At 37.4% G+C, this 25,771-nt stretch overlaps 1 protein-coding gene across 1 annotated transcript in view; it reads left to right on the forward strand.

Annotated features, from left to right (window-relative positions):
• The window catches only part of STAG1 (stromal antigen 1), a 470,948-nt gene that overhangs the window by 304,796 nt on the left and 140,381 nt on the right, over positions 1 to 25,771 (forward strand). The window contains exons 8-9 of the mRNA XM_018050852.1: positions 2,438 to 2,589; positions 4,513 to 4,586. Coding sequence (XP_017906341.1) covers positions 2,438 to 2,589; positions 4,513 to 4,586 — 226 coding nt within the window. The remainder of the gene's footprint in view (positions 1 to 2,437; positions 2,590 to 4,512; positions 4,587 to 25,771) is intronic.

Here is a 25,771-nt window from a genome sequence, read left to right on the forward strand (position 1 = left end):
ATATTTGCATAGCACACTCTTAGTAGTACAGCAATAGAACAAGTTTGTCATTCCATAGCTAACCTTTAAAACGTGAATGCTAAATGCAGTATTCACTTTGGTAAACAAAGAGAGGATACTTTCAAAGTCCATATAGACCAGGTTGAATTCCTGTAGTATTATTCATTTGTAAAATTCTTTTAATAATACCAGTAAATTGTCATTCATGCTCACTTTATGCAGGAATGAGTCTTTTTTCCGGGGACTCTCATCCATGTCACAGTCCCCATATTGTACCTATATTGTTAAGTTAGGAGTCTTCTTCACTGGCTGTATTTGCTTGTATGTTAGTATTTAAGGTGAAAGTTTCAGTGAAGTTGAAATTTTACATATTCATACACATTAAATACTGCATTATCTAATATATTTCTAATATTAAACATATTACTAATATATTTCTAAAAATATACTGATCATTTTACATTTCTTCTGTTTTAGTATGTTGATATATTTTGTTGTTGATATATACCTAGAGTGTGAGAAGGGTCATTACACAACTGACAGTTGAGGAGTTTGGGATCTGGGTCCGCAAGGCAATACAACAAAACAAAAAATGGTTAAGTTCAAGCGCATTAATGTCTCAGCTTCCACTGATTAATTCCAGACAGAGTTGGTATAAATTTAAATGCTTTCCAACTCCTTGATCTTCAAGTCATTTTATTTTAGAAGTCTAGAAGTATAAACAGAATGAAGCTCCATTTGGGTATGACTTTGTATGCTTAGGACAAACTCCCTTAAAATATTATCCCTAAAAGAAAAGTTATTCTTGACTTAGGCAGTTTGAATGCCCCTGATCAATTCTGTCTTTAAGCTATTCTTTTTTATACAGGTTAATTTTAAAAGCACTTTTAGCTTTCAGAGGTATTCTACTGACAGTGTGTAAAATGCTGTCAAATCATTAGCCTATATTTTGAAACACAAGATTTCTCAATATATCATATTTAAATGTTGTATCTCAGGAGAAGAGAAACATTTTATTTAAATGCATTTCTAACAGCTCACTAACTTAAATGCATTTTGTTTTTAGGATTTTTTGTGTTAGTATTTTGGTTTGAGGGCAGTATCAATTGATAGTATCCAAAACATAGATAGAGTTTCAGAATAACACGTGTGTATGTGTGTAGATGAATAGAAAGATATAGATACAACATTATGTATATATGTTTATGTGTAATTAAAGGAAATTTTGGAAGTTTTAAAAGAAATGCAGGCTCATTTAATTATGGTACATATTTGTATTGGTTCTTCCAAAACACCCAGTAGTAACTTAGCATTCATATTGCAGATAAGTAAACTAAAGGGAAAAAAGGGGAGATTATTTTTCCATCACAAGTTCTTCTGTTCCTTTAACAGATTTCCCTATACTCTCATCATTTCAATGATGAAACTGAATAAGAATAGACAAAAGATTTAATATTGTGTCATACCCGTTCCTCAGAGGATTTGAAACAGAAGTTTGAAAATATTTAAATACAGATTTATGAATACAGGTGAATGTTTAAAAGTACATGAACACTGTGACTGGGGAAACTAGATCAACGAGAAATTCAGAAAACATGTTTTTGATGAATTTAATGTGTTTCATAGGTTCAGTCCATTTTTCAGGAATCAAAAGTTATGCCATTCACTGAGTTGAGGAACATAGGGAAAGAACCATCTATGGGAATAAAAGTCATAAATTGATTGTACACAGCTGAGACACCTCTGAGGCATCTAAGCACAGGTATTAAGGAAGCAATTGTATACACAGAACTGGTAGCTAGAAGTGAGGTCTAAAAGGCTTGGTTAGTAGTCTTGCCTGAAGAATCCCATGGACAGAGGAGCCTGGTGGGCTACAGTCCATAGGGTTGCAAAGAGCTGGACATGACTGAAGTGAGAGCACACATGCACACACTTAGCTTTGTGTATGTTTGAAGGTGAGGGAAAGTTGTTGAAGATGCTATTTAAGTTCTTCATGCTGATAATTAGAATGAGTCAGTTGTGGAGGTAGGGGCAGTGTTTGGGTTTGGAATTTTTTTTTTGTTATTGTTGCTTGTTTGTGTCTCCACCATGCAGCTTGTAGAATCTTAGTTCCCCAACCGGGAATTGAACCCAAGGCCATGGCAGTGAAAGTGCCAATTCCTACCCACTGCAGCACTGCAGAACTCCCAGGATGAGTCTGGTTTTCGTAGGAATATTAATAAGCCAAGCTTATAGGGACACTGAGAGAGAGAAAATTTTTGCAGACTAAAATGATTTTATTTCCGTAAAATAATTTTTCTTTTTATTTTAATTATGCCTAGATTATCAAACATAGAAGTTGACTAGTTTCCTTCCATCATCCATTTCTGCTACAAAATTGTAAACTTTTGAAGTTCTGATTCACAGGTGAATACTATAATTTTCCTTTATTTCATAGCCATGAAGCTCATGACTGCTCTGGTGAATGTTGCCTTAAACCTCAGTATTCATCAGGATAATACACAGAGACAATATGAAGCTGAGAGAAATAAAATGATTGGGAAGAGAGCCAATGAAAGGTTGGAGTTACTACTTCAAAAACGTAAAGAGGTAAGTTTCACAGTAACTGAGATTCTTCAATTTGTTTTTTAAAGCTAGATTGTTTGATCTCAAAGTTTTCAAATGAATCTGGCACTTGATTCCAGCCAGTGGTTATCTGAGTGCAGTGTGATGGCAGAAGAGTATCACAAAACAACCCTGTTTAGAAAGAAAGTGGTCTGAGAGTTAGATAACTGAAAAAGATTATCAAGCTATGAAACCAGAAAGCACAGTAAATACTAACATCAGAACTAGGGGCCAACAAAGTTGCATTCCATGAGAAAGCCAAAGACTGTATATTTGTAGTGTATGAGACATTTCTGTGAGTAATAAGATTGGCCCCAATTTTGTAGTGAAAGTTTCATGTATGGGTTGAAAATGATTTTAAACTAGATTTTTATGGGCAACATTTTTTCATCCAATCAGAAATAAAATTTTAGAGGTACAGTATTAATCTCTGTTTTACCTTGAAAAAAGAATAATATCTCAGTGCTATAAACACATCACTGTCAACAAATACTGGGTTATAACTGGCAGTAAGAGGGAACAAACTTATGATTGATTAAATCATAGTCTGTGATGTATTGGAGGGCTAAGGCTGGTAAAGCAGATACCACAAACTGATTTTTCTTTAGGACAGAAATTTATTGTCTCACAGTTGTATAGGCTGGAAAGTAGAGGATAACTCTGATCTTCACATGGCCTTCTCACTGTGTGTATCTCTGTTTTCCTTATAAAAAGGAGACATCAGTCAATTAGATTTGAGGTCCATCCTACTCCATTATGACTCCAAGTTAACTAATCACATCTGCTACAACTCTATTTCCAAATAAGGTTTGAGGTCTAGGAGTTAAGACTTCTGTATATGAAGTTTTGAGAAACACAGTACAACTCATAGCACATTCCATACTAGAAATAACTGTAAGTAAGTTTTGGAATTGTTCTTTAGTAAGTCCTGCTAACCAAACTGTATACCTCTTATATAAATTATTAAGTTTTTATATAATAAAGGTAGCAAAAGTAAATTTAAAGTAGGTTTCAATAATTTGAATGATTCCCAAACTTATTTCAGTAAAACTGAAAATAAAGCATATATTAAAAGAGGAGATCTGAAGGTATTTTATTGTTACAGTATTGAATGTACTTTTTGTATCACTGGTTTTATTACTTTTGAGTAATAATTGAACTCAGATTTTAACTTCAATGAGTAGTAATGCCTGAAATTTCTTTATCTCTTTTCTATAGTATTCATTTTGTTGCTGCATTTCATCACTAATGGCTAAGATGCTTGCCGCCTTGTAGTCCTCCTATATTGGGAATTTCACCTGCACTCACTTTGAGGCTAATCAGATGTAGACTAATATTTGGATACTTTAGGTGAAATAGGAACTTTCCTGTACAATGGCAAATATAATAGTCAAGAATTACCTGTTACTGAGAAAAGTAAAACCAAGCAGGGGACCTGGTTTGGACAGGAGAGGTATATAAGTTGAGGCCTATTCCCAAAGCAAATGATATTTTGTGATAGTCATCTGGTCACACTTAAACCATACCACTATTTTTTAGTCATGTGTAATACATGTTGCTGCTTCTAAGTCACTTCAGTCGTGTCTGACTCTGTGCGACCCCATAGGCGTCAGCCCACCAGGTTTCCCTGTCCCTGGGATTCTCCAGACAAGAACACTGGAGTGGGTTGCCATTTCCTTCTCCATTAATACATGCTGAGAGAGACAGGAAAAGGTTCTAAGCCAATGTAGTAAAGCTGTAGAAAAAAATGAAAGGATCCTGGTAATTTAAGACATCTGTTGCACAATACTTAAGAAAAAGGATTGAGAATTACACAGAATGAGAATAATCATGAATTTAAAATGATTGGAACTCTTTATTTCAAATAAAACTATTAGTATTTTAATTTTTATTTATTTTTCATTTCAGCTACAAGAAAATCAGGATGAAATCGAAAATATGATGAACTCTATTTTTAAGGGTATATTTGTTCATAGATACCGGTAAGGGATTTTAAAAATCATTTAGAAGATTTTTAACTTAATTTGCAGCTTCTTTGTAGTTCTACTCAGTTATAAAAACATAAACTCTTTAATTACTTGTTTTGTTAGCTGGAAAGCACTATTGTATATGAAAGCTAAATAAATGTCATGCTGTTAACTGTGGTCAAAATTGTACCACAGCTATCATTGACACGTTCTTCCAGATTCAGAATATATACTGTTGGAGACTTCCTGTGTACTTGCGTTTGTACTAATTTCATTTTAATTAATAAGATATCAGTAAGTTAATGTGGCCTTAATATGATTTCATTATCTTCATTTTTGAAAGAATTAAATTCCGTGCTTAATGCTCCATTGTACATATCTTATTATATGATCAAATTAACCAGCGGTGTTTTAAAAATTGTTATCGGAGAAATGTGTACAAGAAAGGACACCTCTGCAAATAATGCAGCATCTCTATAATATCATCCTTCTTTACCTTCAACTATATGCATGAAAGTAGGAGCAACATATACTCCTGAAGTATTTTTGTCATGCTCTATTTCAAGTGTCTCTCTTTAAAAGCTGTGAACTTTTAAAATATTAACTACATGAGTGTATTTCATAGAGAATTAATGAATCATATACATATGCTTGTTGTTTTCTGTTAATTAGGTGTGATGTTTACATAGATAAGACATGGATACAGATAATAAGACTGTTTTTTTAGACACCTTTGAAACTTGTGATGGGCCAGTTAATTTTAAAAGTTAATTAAAACAGAGAATGTAGGGGGAATTTTTTTTTAAAGGAAAAATTGTAACTTTGATAATTTACTTTAAATCATTTTGATGTCATTCAAAATATAAAACTCTTGAAATAGAACCAAGGCTTTTACTTTTGAGTGTGGATTCTCTGAATGGAGAATCACATACTCTTCCTTCCATATACTGGGCTTTCCTGGTGGCTCAGCTGGTAAAGAATCTGCCTGCAGTGCAGAAGGCCTGGGTTAGGAAGATCCCCTGGAGAAGGGAAAGGCTACCCACTCTAATATTCTGGCCTGGAGAATTTCATGAACTGTATAGTCCATGGGGTCGCAAAGAGTCGGACACAACTGAGCGAACTTCACTTCATAATAAATTATCAACAAATTAATTTTCAAAAATGCAAGAATGTCCTTGAATTCCTACCTGCTGTGCAGTCTTTTTGGACTTCCCCAGTGGATCAGTGGTTAAAGGACCTGTCTGCAATGCAAGAGACACAGGAGACGTGGGTTCAATCACTAAGGTAGGAAGATCTCCAGGAGAAGGAATCACCAAACCCCCTCCAGTATTCTTGCCTGAAAAATCCTATGGACAGAGGAGCATGGCAGGCTACAGTCCAAAGGGTCACAGAGTCGTGCATGAGTGAGTGATTGAGCATGTACATACATACATAAATATAATTAACATAAAATAAATTGTACATTTAAATGCATAATTGATGTTTTGGCATACACACACACACACACACACACACACACACACACACACACACAGACACACACCTGTAAAAGTGACAGGCAAGGTATGTCCATATCCTGGAAAGATTTCTCATAACACTTTGTAATTCCTCCCTTCCTACCACTCTTCACCTTCCCCATCCTTAAGCAATCATTAATCAGCTAACTGATTTGTTTACATTTTCTAAAATTTTATAGAAATAGAATTTACATATTGTACTCCGTTTCTCATTCTTGTCTCCTTCTGATTTCTTTCGCTACTAAAGTCTTTCATCCTTAAGACTGAACTGTAAGTTTTTCGTAGATTAACTTTGTTGAGTTCAGAAAGTTTTGTATCTTGTCCTGGCTTTCTGAGACTTCATTAGGAATAAATGCTGATTTTTGTCAAGTACTTTTCTCCATCTTTTCAGTTCATTTTGTGGTTTTTCTATTTTAAGACTATTAATGTGGTGAGTTAATTTGGTTGATTTCTCATATGTTAACTCAACCTTAAGTTCTTGGGTTAAAACCCACATAATCGTGATGTATTATTTTTCTTCATTTGAATGTTTTTATCACTATAAATTCAGATTTATTTTTTAAAGTACAAATGATTTACAGTATCATGTTTCTGGTACAGAGCAAGTGACTCATATACACACACACACACACACACACACAAAATTTACACATGCTTTAAGTCCCCTATAGGAGCATGAGTTCTGTCCTGAGAGCAAATTTTTAGGTCCAATGTGTTGATAAGTCCAACAAAGTTATCCTGAACCCCCAACTAACACAATCAGCTATATAGTACAGTAGTGTACTTAGTCGCTCAGTCATGTCCAACATCTTTGCAACCCCATGGACTGTAGCCCACCAGATTCCTCTGTCCATGGGGATTCTCCAGGCAAGAATACTGGAGTGGTTGCCATGCCCTCCTCCAGGGTGTCTTCCCAGCTCAGGGATCGAACTCAGGTCTCCTGCACTGCAGATAAATTTACCAGCTGAGCTTCTGGGGAAGCCCATCTAATACAGTACCATAGTGTAATAGTTTTATAATACTTTTATACATGAGTAATACACAAAAAGCAAACAATAAATTTTTAATCTTTACAGTATTGTAAAAAGTACAGTATTACAGCAGCTGACATAGGACTTGGCGTTGAGTGAATAAGGAAGAAGAGGTGCTGACTGTAGGAGGGAGGAAGGATGGGAGATGGTAGAGCTGAAGGATTGTCAGCAATAAGAGAGAGCAAGGTGCAGTTTCACTCACACCTGACGATGATTGTACAGCTTCTGGTTTCTTGCAGGATTCAGTTCTGTGTACTCTCTTGGGGGAAAAAAAATGATCCTGTGATACGTAGCTCTATTTTTCTAACCATAGATGACACAGTACCACCGGATTGCATTCTGAAGCTTGTTGCTGAAAGCTTCACGTACTGGTCTACGTTAAAGTCCTGTGCCTACAAACAAATAACACTTCCTCAAATAAAATCCCCTAGCCATTTCCTGCATCATGGATCTCTTCAGTCTTTGAGTTACTTCTTTCTCTTCTTGTTTTTTCTCTGAGCTTCCAATTCCTGGCACTTCTTAGCAGTACCACTTATATTACTGCTGCTCTTATGCTTACTTCTAGACATCCTAATTTTTTTGCCATGCTGTTCATTCGCTAAGTCATGTCCAGATCTTTGTAGCCCCATAAACTGAAGCATGCCAGGCTTCCCTGTCCTTCACTATCCCCCAGAGTTTACTCAAACTCATATCCATTGAGTCGGTGATGCCATCCAACCATCTCATCCTCTGTTGCCCCCTTCTTCTCCTGCCCTCAATCTTTCCATGCATCAGGGTCTTTTCCAATGAGTCAGCTCGTCACATCAGGTGGCTGAAGTATTGGAGCCTCAGCATCAGAAGTTCCAATGAATATTCATTGTTGATTTCCTTTAATACACTGTCTAGGTTTGTCTTCAGAGAAGGCAATGGCAACCCACTCCAGTACTCTTGCCTGGAAAATTCCATGGACGAAGGAGCCTGGTAGGCTGTAGTCCATAGGGTCGCTAAGAGTCGGGTACAACTGAGCGACTTCACTTTCACTTTTCACTTTCATGCATTGGAGAAGGAAATGGCAACCCACTCCAGTGTTCTTGCCTGGAGAATCCTAGGGACGGCAGAGCCTGATGGGCTGCCATCTCTGGGGTCGCACAGAGTCAGACACGACTGAAGCGACTTAGCAGCAGCAGGTTTGTCTTAGCTTTTCTTCCAAGGGGCAAGCATCTTTTAATTTTGTAGCTGCAGTCACTATCCGCAGTAATTATGGAGCCCAAGAAAATAAAATATGTCACTGTTTCCACTTTCCCCTCATATTTGCCATGAGGTGATGGGGCCAGATATCATGATTTTCACTTTTTAAATGTTGAGTTTTAAGCCAGCTTTTTCATTCTCCTCATTCACCCTCATCCAGAGACTCTTTAGTTCCTCTTCACTTTCTGCCATTAAAGTGGCAGAAGATTTGTGCACTGTGTACAGAAGGTGCTGTGACTAATCAGAGATGTCTAATGTGGTTTGCAAAGTTTCATGCTGGGGATTTCTTGCAGGAAATGCTCCAAGGTCGGATAGAGCAGTTGAAATCGATGGCAGTCAAATCGAGACTTTAATTGAAAACAATCAATGTTACACTGTTCAGGAGATAGCTGAGATACTCAAAATATCTAAATCAAGTGTTGAAAATAATTTCCACCATCTTGGTAATGTGGAATGGAAGAGATCTTAGGGCAAGTGGTATGAACCAACCCCGACCACACCAAAGGCCACTCTTCATCCAAAGAAGGTTATATTGTGTATATAATGGGATTTGAAAGGAATCCTGTTAACTTTTGTTAATTGGTTACAGAGTGTCTAGGTGTGTTCCTCTGTGGATTAATCCTGAGTGGGAATTTGGGTGACTGTTTTCTTTCCTTGGTTAGGAAAGTTTCCAGCTCTTCAAGTTCTTCCTCCACCTCTCTCCTCTCTTTCTGGGACCCCTATAATGTAAATATTATTCCGCTTGATGGTTTCCCAGAATTCTCCTAAACTTCCTCATTTTATATAATTTTTTTTTCTGTTCTGTGGCAGTGATTTTCACTACTTTGTCTTCCAGCTGATACATTCTTCTGCCTCTTGTAGTCTACTGTTGATTCCTCCTGTTACATTTTTCATTTCAGTTATTGTATTCTTCTGTTTTGTTATTCTTTATATTTTCTAATTCTTTGTTAAAAATGCCTCATTTCTTGCTCCATGCATCCATTCTTCTCTCAGTACCTTTCATCATCTTTACAGTTATCACTCTGAATGCATAGGTAGATTGCCTGTCTCTGCATCTCTTGGTTGTTGTTCTGTGGTTTTATCCTGTTTTTGTCTGAAACATATTCCTCTGTCATCTCACTTATCTTCTGTCTAGAATATACTTATTTTTTCTTAAGAGAACGAGATTTTGGTTTTCACTGTTTTTGTTTTCTGTTTCACCTGAGGACTGCTCTTTTTATTATTATTTTCTTTCGTCTGCTTTCTTTAGGTTTCCTTCCTTCGTCCTTAGTTTCTCAAGGTGGAAACAGAGATTGTTGATTTAATCCTTGCTTTTCTTTCTGCTATAATTCCTTGTTGTTCAGTCAGTTTGTTGTGTTCAACTGTTTGTGACCCCATGAACTACTTGTCATTCAGTTTCTTGGAGTTTGCTCAAATTCATGTCCATTGGGCTTCCCTGGTAGCTCAGATGGTAAAGAGACCTGGGTTTAGTCCCTGGGATGGGAAGATCCCCTGGAGAAGGAAATAGCAACCCACTCCAGTAATCTTGCCTGAAAAATCCCATGGACAGAGGGACCTGGTGGGTTACAGTCCATGGGGTCACAAAGAGTCAGACAGTCTCCATTGAGTTGATGATGCCATCCAGCCATCTCATCTTCTGTCATCCCCTTCTCCTACCTTCAGTCATTCCCAGCATTAAGGTCTTTTCCAATGACTCTGCTCTAAGCATCAGGTGGCCAAAGTATTGGAGCTTTTTTACTCCTATAATTTTCTTTCTTAGCAGTGCTATACCTGTTTTCCCTCGATTTGGATGTGTGGTGTTTGCATTTTCATTTAGTTCAAAATACTTTCTGATTTCCCTTTGGGCTTACTTTTTTGAACCATGGATTATTTAGATTCAGAAGTTTTGTGTATATTTGCAGATATCTCAAAACTTTCTTTTTATTTTCTCCTAACTTAAAATCATTTTAGTCAGAGAATATACTTTGTATGATTTAAGTGTTAAGTTTAATAAGATTTGTTTTATGTACCACAGTATGTTCTGTTGTGATAAACTTTCCTTTTGAGTAGGAAAACAGTATGTATCATGCTTCTGTTTTTATGCCAGTTAGGTCAGAGTTGGTTTACGGTTGGTTAAGTCTTTTCTATCCTTACTGATCTTCTTTTTATTCTAACAATTATCAAGAGAGATTTTATAAGAGTACTTTTTGTATTCTGAATTCTGGTGTGTTATCACATAAATGATTTTCATAATTTTCCCCAGCCTATGACTTTATTTTCTTTCTTCATGGTACCTTTTGAAGAGCAAAAGTTTTCAAATTCAACACAATAATTTATCCATTTTTCTTCTTTGGTCATGCTTTTGATGTCGTATCTGTGAACATTTTGCCTAACCCATTCTTATGCATTATATTCTAGATTTTTAATCATTTAAGTTAATTTATATAACCTATTTTAAGTTAGTTTTTGTATATGGTGTATATAAGCGTATAAGTATACTTTTTGCATATAGGTGTTTATTTTTAGAAGCATCATTGGTAGAAGGCTGTTCTTCAACTGAGTTGCTTTAGCGCTTTCCTGGGAATCAAATTACTATAAGTGCAAAGTTTTATTTTTGGATTTTTAAATCTTTTCTTACACCCATACCACCTGTATTGATCTCAGTACTTTTGAAATTTTTTAAAAGCTTTATTGAGATCTAGTTGACATATAAGATACATACATTCAAGGTGTACAACAAAGTCCTTTGAAACACATATATTTTTAAATGATTAACCTCCAGTAAAGTTAGTTAATACCTCCATCACCTCACCTTTTAAAATTTATAGTTGTGGTAATATTTTAAAATTACTCCCTTAGTAGCCTTCAACTGTGTAATACAATATGGTTAACTGTAATCGCCATACTATACATTAGGTCCCTAGACCCTTTTTATCTCAAACTAAAAGTTTGTTCTCTTTGATCAGTACCTCCCCACTTTACTCCCACCCTTAGCATTTGCAACCATCTATGTACTCGGTATTTCTGTAGGTTCACTGTTTTAGATTCTACATAAAAGTGAGAACATAAAATTTTATAATTAGATTGTCAGTCTTTACATAAAAGCTTGCTGGAATATTGATGGAGTATATAATCAATGAGTACTTCAATATGGAGAGAATTGCCTTCCTCATTATATTGCATTTTCCATTCTGTGAGTATAGGTTGTATCTGCATTTACTTAGATATTCTTTAGTTTCTTTTAGCAGTTTTTATTATTTTCAGTATATGTCTTTATTGCTTTTATTAAATTTATTTCTATATGTTTTCATTTTTATTTTATTATAAATGGGAGTTGTTTCCTTAATTTTTCTTCCAGACTCCTTCTTATTGATACGTTAAAAATATAATTCCTTTATTCCTCAAAAATTATAAAATATTTTCATTCATTCTGTGGTTTCAGTGTTTTGTTTTTTTCGATTTGTTAAGATTTTCTACATACAGGATCATGTCTTTTGTGAGCAAAGACACTTTTAATATTTACCTTGACTCTCCAGTATAATATTCAATAAAAATTGTGAGAGACAAGTTTACTAGATGCCCTCTTCCAAAAATACAGTCCATGTGCATAGAAGAATATATTCTGTTTTGTTACATCTTCCCGTAGACCTTTTGTTATTATGAAATGTCCTTTTCTAATATGAAACATCTTTTTCTTAAAGACTTCTTTGCCTCATAATAACATACCTAAAGCTCTTTTCTGTTTGTTTGATGTATGACATCTTTTTCATCATTTTATTTTCAATTTACTTGTGTCTTTGAACACCAAACATGTCTCTTATGAAGAGCCTAAGGTGAAGTGAAGTCGCTCAGTCGTGTCTGACTCTTTGCGACCCCGTGGACTATAACCCACTAGGTTTCTCCATCCATGGGATTCTCCAAGCAAGAATACTGGAGTGGGTTGCCATTTCCTTCTCCAGGGGATCTTCCCGACCCAGGGATCGAACCCAGGTCTCCCGCATTGGAGGCAGACGCTTTAACCTCTGAGCCACCAGGGAAGCCCATATGAAGAGCCTAGAGATGGATAGTGGGTTTTAATCATTAAACAATCTGTTTATTTTCTTTATGGTTGCTACAGAAATTTCATCCCATTAGCTTGACTAACTTCACATAAATACAGTTTCTTTGCTTCAGTATATCTCCATTTTCTTGTTCTTCCTTTGTAGCGTTATTGTCATATATCTTTTATCTCTGTTTGTTATTGTCTTAACAGTGCCATCTTAACCATAATCCACTATCAGAATCTTATGCTATTCAATGAAATTACCACTATCAAAATCTTAGGCTATTCAGTGAAATTAAACAAGCAAATGTTCATCCTGTCTTCTCTGTTTACCCCGTTGTTAGCATTTCTAACATTCTTCATTTTCTTCTATGAATGTGAGCTATTATATGGAGTTATATTTCCTTTCAGTTTGAAGAACTTTCCTGTTTCTTGTAAAGCAAGTGTGCTAGCAGTCTTTCTTTATCTGGAAATGCATTATTTCATCATCGTTTCTAAAAGATAGGTTTGCTGGGTGTAGAATTCTTGGTGGACAATTTTCCTTGCAGTAACTTGATACCTTTCTGCCACTTACTGTACTTCATATTTTCTGAATAAAAATTCAGTTATTAGCCTTGCTTTTCCCCTGTACATCATGAGTCACTTTTTTTGTAATGTTCATTTTTCTTTTCTTTCCCATTTTTCTTAGCTTTCCACAGTTTCTTTATCTGTTTAGATATGGACCTCTTTCTGTTTATCCTGAGATTTTGTTGACCTTCTTGGATCTGTAGATTAATGATTTTCATCAGTTTCAGCCATGGATTCTTCTAATATTTTTTTCCTTATTTCTCTTTGTTTGGACTCCTTTTTCACATATGTTGGTACACATTAGGGTTTTGGAGCTTACTCACATTCTCTCTTTCTCTCTCTATCTCACTCCCTCTCCTCCTCTTCCTCACTCTTTCTCTTTCTTGTTTTTCCTTCTCAGTGTTTTTCATCTCAATTATTTGGATATTTTCTGTTATCTTCAGGTTTGGTGTTTTTTTTTCCTGTCAATTCAGATATACTGCTGAAAGTATGGTGAGTTTTTAGGTTTTTTTATTGTGCTTTTCAGTTGGTCGTATTTTCTAGTTGGTATTTCTTCATAATCCACTCATGTCCTTCTCATGTTCTCATCTAATTCTTTGAGTATAGCTTCTTGTTATGCATTGATTCTGTTTGTTATATCTGCTTTAAAATTGTTGCTGTCTTTAACCACTGGGCCCACTCAGAGACAGTTTCTTTCAGTTCAGTTCAGTCGCTCAGTCATGTCCGACTCTTTGTGACCCCATGAATCGCAGCACACCAGGCCTCCCTGTTCATCACCATCTCCCGGAGTTCACTCAGACTCACGTCCATCGAGTCCGTGATGCCATCCAGCCATCTCATCCTGGGTCGTCCCCTTCTCCTCCTGCCCCCAATCTCTCCCAGCATCAGAGTTTTTTCCCGTGAGTCAACTCTTTGCATGAGGTGGCCAAAGTACTGGAGTTTCAGCTTTAGCATCATTCCTTCCAAAGAAATCCCAGGGTTGATCTCCTTCAGAATGGACTGGTTGGATCTCCTTGCAGTCCAAGGGACTCTCAAGAGTCTTGTCCAATACCACAGTTCAAAAGCATCAATTCTTCGGCACTCAGCCTTCTTCACAGCCCAACTCTCACATCCATACATGACCACAGGAAAAACTATAGCCTTGACTAGACGGACCTTAGTCAGTAAAGTCATGTCTCTGCTTTTGAATATGCTATCTAGGTTGGTCATAACTTTTCTTCCAAGGAGTAAGCGTCTTTTAATTTCATGGCTGCAGTCACCATCTGCAGTGATTCTGGAGCCCAAAAAATAAAGTCTGACACTGTTTCCTCTGTTTTCTCCATCTATTTCCCATGGAGTGATGGGACCGGATGCCATGATCTTCGTTTTCTGAATGTTGAGCTTTAGGCCAACTTTTTCGCTCTCCTCTTTCACTTTCATCAAGAGGATTTTTAGCTCCTCTTCACTGTGTACCATAAGGGTGGTGTCATCTGCATATCTGAGGTTACTGATATTTCTCCCGGCAATCTTGATTCCAGCTTGTGTTTCTTCCAGTCCAGCATTTCTCATGATGTACCCTGCATATAAGTTAAATAAGCAGGGTGACAATATACAGCTTTGACATACTCCTTTTCCTATTTGGAACCAGTCTGTTGTTCCTTGTCCAGTTCTAACTGTTGCTTCCTGACCTGCATACAGGTTTCTCAAGAGGCAGGTCAGATGATCTGGTATTCCCATCTCTTTCAGAATTTTTCACAGTTTATTGTGATCCACACCGTCAAAGTCTTTGCCATAGTCAGTAAAGCAGAAATAGATGTTATTCTGGAACTCTCTTGCTTTTCCATGATCCAGTGAATGTTGGCAATTTGATCTCTGGTTCGTCTGCCTTTTCTAAAACCAGCTTGAACGTCAGGGAGTTCACGGTTCATGTATTGCTGAAGCCTGGTTTGGAGAATTTTGAGCATTACTTTACTAGCATGTGAGATGAATGCAATTGTGCGGTAGTTTGAGCATTCTTTGGCATTGCCTTTCTTTGGGATTGGAATGAAAACTGACCTTTTCCAGTCCTGTGGCCACTGCTGAGTTTTCCAGGTTTGCTGGCATGTTGAATGCAGCACTTTCACAGCATCATCCTTCAGTATTTGAAACAGCTCAATTGGAATTCCATCACCTCCACTAGCTTTGTTCGTAGTGATGCTTTCTAAGGCCCACTTGACTTCACATTCCAATTTCCAGGTGTAACTATTACTTTCCTTTTTCTTAGTACATCATCCAACTTTCGTTAGAAACTATTTATTTTACAAAATATATCATACCAAATTTGGGTTCTGATTTTACCCCTGAAATTTGTTCTGTTGTTGGCGATTTTGTTTTTGAATAATTTACTTGGACTTAATATGAACAATTTCTCTCTGCTGGACTGTAGCTTTAAGCAGAACTCTCTCTTTCCAAATTTATTCTTCCAAAGTTCAGCATTTTTATTGAAGCCTTCCCTGGGTATAGATATGTAGCATGCTGTATCAGTTGAGTCACCTCCCTCAGTTTAAATCTTTGATTTTCATGGGCATTCCCAGGCTTGTCAACTCAACTATACCTGCTGCTCCTGCTGTTATAGTGTTTGAAGGGGTTAGGTCCTTTCCAAGATGCCATAGGTTTTTGCTCTTTTTGTCTCAAATTTTATCACCTTTTTACAAATGAACTAAATGCTTCTCAACTTCTTAAAATTAATTTCTAGAAAAACAAAGATTATATTTTATTTGGAGGTGGTTAGAAAGGTGTCTTTTTTTAGTATGGATTTTAGCTTGACTTTTTTTCAGTCTTTTAAAGGAATTGATCCACTTTCTGTGGTTTGCCTTGTTTCTGTCTAAAATTCCTATCATACTTATCTTGCATCCTTTGTAGTTAATTTATCTTTTGCACTGGTTGTATTTAAGATGTTTTAAAATTTATAGCTAGTTTTTACCATTCTTTCATGCTATTCTTTGGGGTCATTTTCTTCATGTTTCTTTTATTCTCTGCAGGCTTTTCTATAGCCTCTTGAACACATGAATTTGGTTGTAATGTTTTACTCTTTATTTTACTAGTTTCATCATCTGCATTATTTCTGGTTTTGTTTCTTTTGATTGATTTTTCTCATTCTTATGAGTCATTTTCTTTCTTCTTTGAATGCCTCACAATTTTTATTAGATGCCAGCCACTGTGGGTTTTGTTGAGTGCCAGACAAGACATTCTGAAAATTATCATCCACTTTTTTCTGAGACATTGCCGAGGTCTAGCCCCTGCAGGATACAGGGGAACCTGAAAGAAAAACGGCGTCAGCAGATGATTTAGAGAGATAAGGAAAGAATATTGTAGATAAGAAAATAGAGGAGAGAAAGAGGCTGATATTCCTTGGTTTACATAGAGAACCAATAAAGCTCTGAGACAAGAAGTTTGCCCTGTTCACGGAGGCCACAGGTGCTCTTTTGGTCTCCCACGGGAGTGAAGACGCAGAACGTCTTCCCGTTCAGGTCTTAGAAACCTGGGCAGATAAGTGAACGCAGGGAGCCTCTATGCTCCAAGGAATCAGCCTGAAAAACAGAGGGAGGGAGAGAAAGAATGATTGACGCGGGGAAACCAAGCTGCTTTGGTGTGCAAGGCCCAATAGCTTTATTTTTAAAAGGTACTTTTATACCTTGTCTTATACATAAAGGGAAATGAATGATGCAAAATCATACAGAGTCAGCCCAAACATTACATCTGTTTTGTCTTTATTGAAACCAGGACTTTTTTTGCAAACCTTTCCCATAAACAATATTGTGTACATTATCTTCTGGCCTTGGAGGCCTGTGAACATTTTATAACCCTCTTTTGATAAAGGCTGCTCAACCAGAGAACTTATTTTCCCTCAAGTGTTTTTTCTTTATATTTCTAATCTATGTCAGCTTCAGAAAATATCAAACAGAGTTACATTCTCACAAAGCAAAGAGGCAGTGAGTTACAAGAAAGAACCAGTTAGCTTAAAAGTCTGATGTAGTTAAATTCAAGGCTACACTTGTTCTTCTTACTTTCCAACTATGTTAACTAATGCACTCCCAGGTGCACAGTAGATAAAAGATATGAGAACTTAGCAACAACAATTGGCCCAATAATGAAATCCTACATTAGCACTACTCTAATAACTTTTAACTCTTTAAAAGGTTCTATGTTTTAAGCTTTTTGTGCCTCTCACAGTTGGGAGGCTGTAAATAATCATATGCATAGCTGCAAGAGTCTAGATACACGTGCCAGTCAAGCTAAAATGCTAACAGAGGGGTTTTGATTAGAAATATTCCTCTCATGTCCAGGAGACTTATTAGCTATAGCCCTAAGTTAATTTTCTCCAGAGAAAGGTAGTCAGGAATAGCCCCCTGTTAATGTCAGAAGAGTTGGTGAAAGTCATGAAATAGTAAATCAGACAGATTCTGGTTTTTGGGTAGATGCTCGAGAAAGCCTAGGGAGCCCATTGAGTTCTGAAGCCTTGCTTAACAGTTCTCTTCCACATGACCTTGTCATGGGTGGGATCTCCCGTGGTGGCTCCCGGCAGGACATAATTAATGTTTGGTCTTTTCAAGACTTTTTAATCAAGGTTTGTAAAGTGGACCAATGCAGCATGTAGTCTAAGGTTAACTTTACCCAGGTACTAAGGTAAAACATTTTTTGTACTTTTTTGGATGAATTAGAAGGCTTTTCTGTTCTAATTCATTGGAACACAAAAATATTTCAGGCCCTATGTTTGCTCCAGATATTGTCCTGTCTGCTCTTTCCATTCTTTCCTCAGCATTGGGTGGTTTCTTCACATACAGGAGCTCTTGAGTATTCAGCTGAAGAATTGCTGGGGTCTTTCTGCAGACTTAGGGAGCTCACTGTCATGTGCATCTTGGTACTGTGCCTCATAATAATTTAGCTACCCTACCGTCTATAGTCCCAGCTCCTTTTCCTCAACTCAGGGAGATACCCAGTCTCTGTCTGGGTTACTCTGCCTATACTACTGCGCTTCTCTGCCTGACAATCCAACATCTAAAAGCTATTATTTTATATATTTTATGCAGCTTTTTATACTTTTTTTATAGTAGAAGTATAAACCCTATCCATCTTGGCTCAGCCATGCAGTCTTCAGTGCAGAATCCGTTTCATTTTTTATGATTTTACTTTAGTCTTCAACCCCGAAGTGACATAGCCTCAATTTTCTTTTAGTTACTCACCCTTTTTGAGTATTGCCAAAGTTTTCAGTCTGTTATTCTCATAGAAACAACAGTTCTTTAATTTCTTACTGTTAGCTTATTGATTTCTAATTTAATCAGACCTTGCATACTATCACTGAGTCTGCCATAGCTCAGTTTTCAATTTCAGTATCAGTTCAGTCACTCACTCATATCTGACTCTTTGCAACTGGAAGGACTGCAGCATGCCAGGCCTCCCTGTCCATCACCGACTCCCAGGGTTTACTCAAACTAATGTCCATCAAGTCAGTCATGCCATCCAACCATCTCATCATCTGTCATCGCCTTCTCCTCCCACCTTCAATCTTGCCCAGCATCAGGGTCTTTTCAAATGAGTCAGTTCTTCACATCAGGTGGCCAAAGTATTGGAGTTTCAGCTTCAACATCAGTCCTTCCAATGAATATTCAGGACTGATTTCCTTTAGGATGGACTGGTTGGATCTCCTTGCAATCCAAGGGACTCTCAAGAGTCTTCCCTAACACCACAGTTCAAAAGCATCAATTCTTTGGTGCTCAGTTTTCTTTATAGTCCAATTCTCACATCCATACATGACTACTGGAAAAACCATAGCTTTAACTAGACAGACTGTTGTTGGCAAAGTAATGTCTCTGCTTTTTGATATTCTAACTGGGTTGGTCATAACTTTTATTACAAAGAGTAATTTCATGGCTGCAGTCACCATCTGCAGTGATTTTGTAACCCCCCAAAAATCAAGTCTGCTACTGTTTCCACAGTTTCTCCATCTATTTGCCATAAAGTGATGGGACCAGATGGCATGATCTTAGTTTTCTGAATGTTGAGCTTTAAAACAAATTTTTCACTCTATTCTTTCACTTTCATCAAGAGTCTATTTAATTCTTCTTCGCTTTTTGCCATAAGGGTGGTGTCTTCTGCATATCTGAGGTTATTGATAATTCTCCCGGCAATCTTGATTCCAGCTTGTGCTTTTCCAGCCCAGCATTTCTCATGATGTACTCTGCATATGACTTAAATAAGCATGGTGACAATATACAGCCTTAACATACTCCATTTTCTATTTGGAACCAGTCTGTTGTTCCATGTCCAGTTCTAACTGTTGCTTCCTGACCTGCATACAGGTTACCCAAGAGGCAGGTCAGGTGGTCTGGTATTCCCATTTCTTTCAAAATTTTCCAGAGTTTATGGTGTTCCACACAGTCAAAGGCTTTGGCATAGTCATAAAAGAAGAAATAGATGTTTTACTGGAACTCTCTTGGTTTTTCAGTGATCCAATGAATGTTGGCAATTTAATTTCTGGTTCCTCTGCCTTTTCTAAAACCAACTTGAACATCTGGAGGTTCACAGTTCACGTATTGTTGAAGTTTAGCTTGGAGAATTTTGAGCATTCCTTTACTAGTGTGTGAGATGAGTGCAATTGTGCGGTAGTTTGAGCATTCTTTGGCATTGCGTTTCTTTGGGATTGGAATGAAAACTGACCTTTTCCAGTCCTGTGGCCACTGCTGAGTTTTCCAAATTTTGCTGGCATATTGAGTGCAGGACTTTCACAGCATCCTCTTTTAGAATTTGAAATAGTTCAACTGTAATTCCATCACCTCCACTTGCTTTATTTCTTAATGATACTTCCTAAGGTCCATTTTGCTTCACATTCCAGGATGCCTGGCTCTAGGTGAGGGATAACACCATTGTGATTATCTAAGTCATGAAGATCTTTTTGTATAGTTCTACTGTGTATTCTTGCCACCTCTTCTTAATATCTTCTGCTTCTGTTAGGTCCATACCATTTGTGTCCTTTATTGAGCCCATCTTTGAATGAAATGTTACCTTGGTATCTCTGATTTTCTTGAAGAGAACTCTAGTCTTTCCCATTCTATTGCTTTCCTCTATTTCTTTACATTTATCACTGAGAAAGGCTTTCTTATCCCTCCTTGCTATTCTTTGGTACTCTACATTCAAATGGTTGTATCATTCCTTTTCTCCTTTGCTTTTTGCCTCTCTTCTTTTCTCAGGTATTTTTAAGACCTCCTCAGACAGCGTTTCTACCTTTTTCAGTTCAGTTCAGTCGCTCAGTCATGTTCAGCTCTTTGTGAACCCATGAACCGCAGCACACCAGGCCTCCCTGTCCATCACCAATTCCTGGAGTTTACCCAAACTCATGTCCATTGAGTCGGTGATGCTATCTAACCGTCTCATCCTCTGTTGTCCCCTTCTCCTCCTGCCTTCAATCTTCCCCAGTATCACGGTCTTTTCAAATGAGTCAGCTTTTTGCATCAGCGGGCCAAATATTGGAGTTTCAGCTTCAACATCAGTCCTTCCAAAGAACACCCAGGACTGACCTCCTTTAGAATGGACTGGTTATATCTCCTTGCAGTCCAAGGGACTCTCAAGAGTCTTCTCCAACACCACAGTTCAAAATCATCAACTCTTCTACTCTCAGCTTTCTTTATAGTCCAACTCTCACATCCATACATGACTGCTGGAAAAAGTGTAGCCTTGACTCGACGGACCTTTGTTGGAAAATGTCTCTACTCTTAATATGATGTCTAAGGTGGTCATAACTTTCCTTCCAAGGAGTAAGCTTCTTTTAATTTCATGGCTGCAGTCACCATCTGCAGTGATTTTGGAGCCCAAGAAAATAAAGTCAGCCACTGTTTCCACTGTTTCCCCATCTATTTGCCATGAAGTGATGGGACCAGATGCCATTATCTTAAGTTTTCTGAATGTTGAGTGTCAAGCCATCTTTTTCACTCTCCTGTTTCAGTTTCATCAAGAGGCTTTTTAGTTCTTTACTTTCTGCCATAAGCGTGCTGTCATCTGCATATCTGAGGTTATTGATATTTCTCCCGGCAATCTTGATTCCACCTCATGCTTCATCCAGCCCAGTGTTTCTCATGATGTTCTCTGCATACAAGTTAAATAAGCAGGGTGACAGTATACAGCCTTGACATATTCCTTTTCCTATTTGGAACCAGTCTGTTTTTCCATGTTCCTTCCTGACCTGCATACAGGTTTCTCAAGAGGCAGGTCAGGTGGTCTGGTATTCCCAACTCTTTCAGAATTTTCCAGAGTTTATTGTGATCCACACAGTCAAAGGCTTTGGCATAGTCAATAAAGCAAAAATAGATGTTCTTCTGGAACTCTCTTGCTTTTTCGATTTCTTTTTCTTAGGGAAGGTGTTGATCCCAGCCTCCTATACAATGCCTCTACCCATAGTTCATCACTCACTTTGTCTAGGAGCAACTGTGAGGAGATATCTCACACCCAAAGGCAAAGGAGAAGCCCCAGCAAGATGACAGTAGGGGCAAATTTGCATTCAGAATAAAGCCTCATTCCCGCCAGAGACACTCAGAGGGCTCAAACAAACCTTGTGCACACCAGGACCCAGGTACCCCACAGAGTCTGAGACAGAACTGTGTTTGAGCATCTCCTGTGGCGGTGCGGTCAGCAGTGAACTGCCACAGGGACAGGAGCTCTGGGTGTAGCAGACTTGCATATGGCATAAGCCTTCTTGAAGGAAGTCTCCATTAACCTCACCATAGAGCTGCCAGAACTTACACAGGACTGGGAAATGAACTCTTGAAGGGCACAAACAGAACCTTGTGTGTACCAGGACCCAGGAGAAAGGAGCAGTGACCCCACAAGAGAGTGACCCAGACTTTCCTGTGAGTGTCCAGGAATCTCCAGTGGAGGTGTGGGTCAGTGGTACCCTGCTCCAGGGTTGGGGCCATTGAGTGTAGCAATATGTGCATGGGATCTTTTGAAGGAGGTTGCTGTTATCTTCATTACCTCCACCATAGTTTGTCCCCTGGTAAATAGCAGGGAGGGGACACATGCCACCCATCAACAGAAAATTGGATTAAAGATTTACTGAGCCTGGCCCTGCCCATCAGAACAAGACCCAGTTTCCCCCTTAGTCTCTCCCATCAGGAAGCTTCCGTAAGCCGCTTATCCTTCTGTATCAGAGGGCAGACAGACTGAAAACCACAATCACAGAAAACTAACAGGTCTGATTACATTGACCACAGCATTGTCTAACTCAGTGAAACTATGAACCATGCTGTGTAGGGCCACCCAAGATGTATGGGTCATGGTGGACAGTTCTGACAAAATGTGATCCCCTGGAGAAAGGAATGGCAAACCACTTCTCTATTCTTGCTTTGAGAACCCCATGAACAGTATGAAAAGGCAAAAAGAGAAGACCCTGAAAGATGAACTCCCCAGGTCGGTAGGTGCCCAAAATGCTATTGGAAATCAGTGGTGAAATAACTCCAGAAAGAATGAAGAGATGGAGCCAATGCAAAAACAACACCCAGTTGTGGAAGTGACTGATGATGGACACAAGGTCCTATGCTATAAAGAGTAGTATTGCGTAGGAACCTGGAATGTTAGTTTCATGAATCAAAGCAAATTGGAAGTGGTCAAACAGAAGATGGCAAGAGTGAATGTTGACATTTTAGGAATCAGCAAACTAAAATATACTAGAATGGGTGAATTTAACTCAGATGACCATTATATCTACTACTGTGGGCAAGAATCCCTTAGAAGAAATGGAGTAGCCACCATAGTTACCAAAAGAGTCCAAAATGGCAGTGCTTGGACACAGTCTCACAAACAACAGAATGATCTGTTCGTTTCCAAGGCAAACCGTTCAATATCATGGTAATCCAAGTCTGTGCCCTGCACAGTAATGCTGAACAAGCTGAAGTTGAACAGTTCTATGAAGACTTACAATAACTTCTAGAACTAACACCCAGAAAAGATGTCCTTTTCATTATAGGGGACTGGAATGCAAAAGTAGGAAGTCAAGAGATACCTGGAGTAACAGGCAAATTTGGCCTTGGAGTACAGAATGAAGCAGGGCAAAGGCTAATAGATTTTTGCCAAGAGAACCCACTGGTGATAGCAACCACCTTCTTCCAACAACACAAGAAGACTCTAGACATGGACATCACCAGATGGTCAACACTGAAATCAGATTGATTACATTCTTTGCAGCCAAAGATGGAGAAGTCTCTATACAGTCAGCAAAAACAAGACTGGGAGCTGACTGTGGCTCAGATCATGAACTCCTTTATTGCCAAATTCAGACTTAAATTGAAGAAAGTAGGGAAAACCACTAGACCTTTCAGGGCTGACCTAAATCAAATCCCTTATGATTATACAGTGGAAGTGACAAACAGATTCGAGGGTCTGATCTGATAGAGTGCCTGATGAACTAGCTCATTTTTGATACATTGAATTTCAGTTCCTCAATATGGAAGCATATGATGATCTTGCCAAAGTGATTAGCATGTCATGAATACCGGTTATTGATTTTTCCAGAAGTATCTCTTAATCTATTTTATTTGTTAAAGAAAGATGTTATTGCATGTACATAGAAACAGAAGTTCCATGGAGAGATGCCAGTTTCAACTGATGCTTTGTGTCTCGCCTGCCACCCCAACTTCAAACAAAAACTAAATATTAATGTATATGTTGCTAGATATAAGTCCTAGTTATAGGAAATACAGAAAATAGAAGATCATTCTGTCTGACTGAATCCTTATGGTATCATTTTAGTCCAGAATGGGGTATTCATACCAAATGACTCAGTTTATTCAACAATTAAATGGCATATAATATAAACGAGTAGACTTAAAGATACAATTTTATGGTGTCGGGAGGGAGGTAGGAGGCGGGTTTGGGATTGGGAACACGTGTACACCCGTGGCGGATTCATGTTGATATGTGGCAAAACCAATACAATATTGTAAAGTAAAAAAAAAAAAAATAAAGAAAATTACCTTTAAAAAAAAATCCATTACCTTAAAATATAAATAAAAGTATAGTTTCATGAAAAAAAAAAAACCAGATATAAAAACTCTATTAATGGATATATATTTAGTGAAGGAAATATACTTTAGACTGTTGAAGGGACTATTAGTAAATTAGAATATAATACTGAGGAATTTACCCAGACATAGAATTTAATAGAATGGCATTTCTGGAAAAAAAACAAACAATCATTTGAGAGGCTTTGTAAGTCCTTTACATAATATTCAAAAGAAGGGAGACATATTGGAAATTAGTAATAAAATTTACTGAAATTTCAAAAATTGGTTAGAAATACGGATTGAAAAAATTAGTATTAAGTAGATTAAGAAAAATATTTCACATCTATGCATACCATAGTCAAAGTACGAAACATCAAAGACCAAGATAAATTCTTTAAAGCAATCAGAAAAGAAAGACTGCTATTTTAGTGTCAGTAAAAGAATTTAAATGTTATTAGTTTGGGGGCTTCTTTGGTAGCTCAGTGCCAAACCCATTGAGAAAGACCTGTTGAGTCTTTCATTTTTTAAGACAATAATGGAACATTTCCAATCACATTTTCAGAACTGTTCTTATACTATGTGGTGATATGATTTATTATGAGTAAACCTGTCATTCTATTGCTTTAATCTCCTTACTTCCTAATATTTCATGCTTGACCTAAACATGTGGGTCGCATTCATAGTTTCAGTATAAATATAAATTAAATATATTTTTCCTTGATAGTTAATGTATCCTTGACGTTGAGTTTTTATTCTTATGCATAAACTTCTGTTAATAGTCACATGTTAAGGGATAATACAAGGTAGCAGATAACTATGTCACCTGTTCTGTGGGATACTTATAGTGATATAATGCATTGTCATGTATTTTGCCCATATTTTTTCTCATGGATAATACAGCAAAAGAAAGGAGATATATTTTTATTTTTATAAGCTCATTATGTTTCTGATGCACTTAAAATCAGTGGTCCCCAATGTTTTTGGTACCAGGGACTGGTTTCATCAAAGACAATTTTTTCATGGACCAGAGGTGAAGGGGAATGGTTTTGCAAGGATTCATATATTGTGCCCTTCATTTGTATTATTATTACTTCATCTCCACCTCATTTTATCAGGCATTAAATCCTAGAGGTTAGGGACCCCGGCTTTAAATAACACTGGTCATACTGAAATAGTTTAGTGGAAGATTTGGATTTAGTAAGCACACCAAAAGAGTTTCAGCTGTTTGGGTCTATACAAACATTACTGCCTCTCAGAAGCCTTCTTTGACCCTCTGTTTCCCTCCATCATTTTACATGGTTCAGTGTTCCCTGTACTGCCCTTTATTAACATTTAATACTCTCTAAGTGAGTATTTTAATCATTTTCTGCAAGCTATGTATTCTCTAGTTCTTATTCACAGTCCAGCTGAATGATACAGTATGACTTTGTAGTGACTCCTTCTGCTATTCCTTTCTCCCTTAGGCTTTTGTTCACCTTGTAAGAGTTGTGCTGTTTCCAAAAATGTAAATTTTTAGCAAAACATTAGTGACAAAATTGGTTGAGACATGAATTTAGAAAATGCCCTTGATCTATTGCATTCAGTATTTTACAGGTCAGGGTTTTACAGTTCTTAAGCTGCTTTTTATATTATCTTGTCTAGATGTGAATGTCTAGATTGATGATAACTAAAAGATTATGATAATGAACATTTATGGAAGGTTTTAGTGGGTACAGAACACAGTTCTGAGCTTCTCAGGTGGCATGAGTGGTAAAGAACACACCTGCCAATGCATGAGATATAAGAGACGTGGGTTTGATCTCTGGGTTCGAAAGATCCTCTGCAGGAG

The sequence above is a fragment of the Capra hircus genome, chromosome 1, assembly GCF_001704415.2.
Source record: "Capra hircus breed San Clemente chromosome 1, ASM170441v1, whole genome shotgun sequence".
Taxonomy (NCBI): Eukaryota; Metazoa; Chordata; class Mammalia; order Artiodactyla; family Bovidae; genus Capra; species Capra hircus.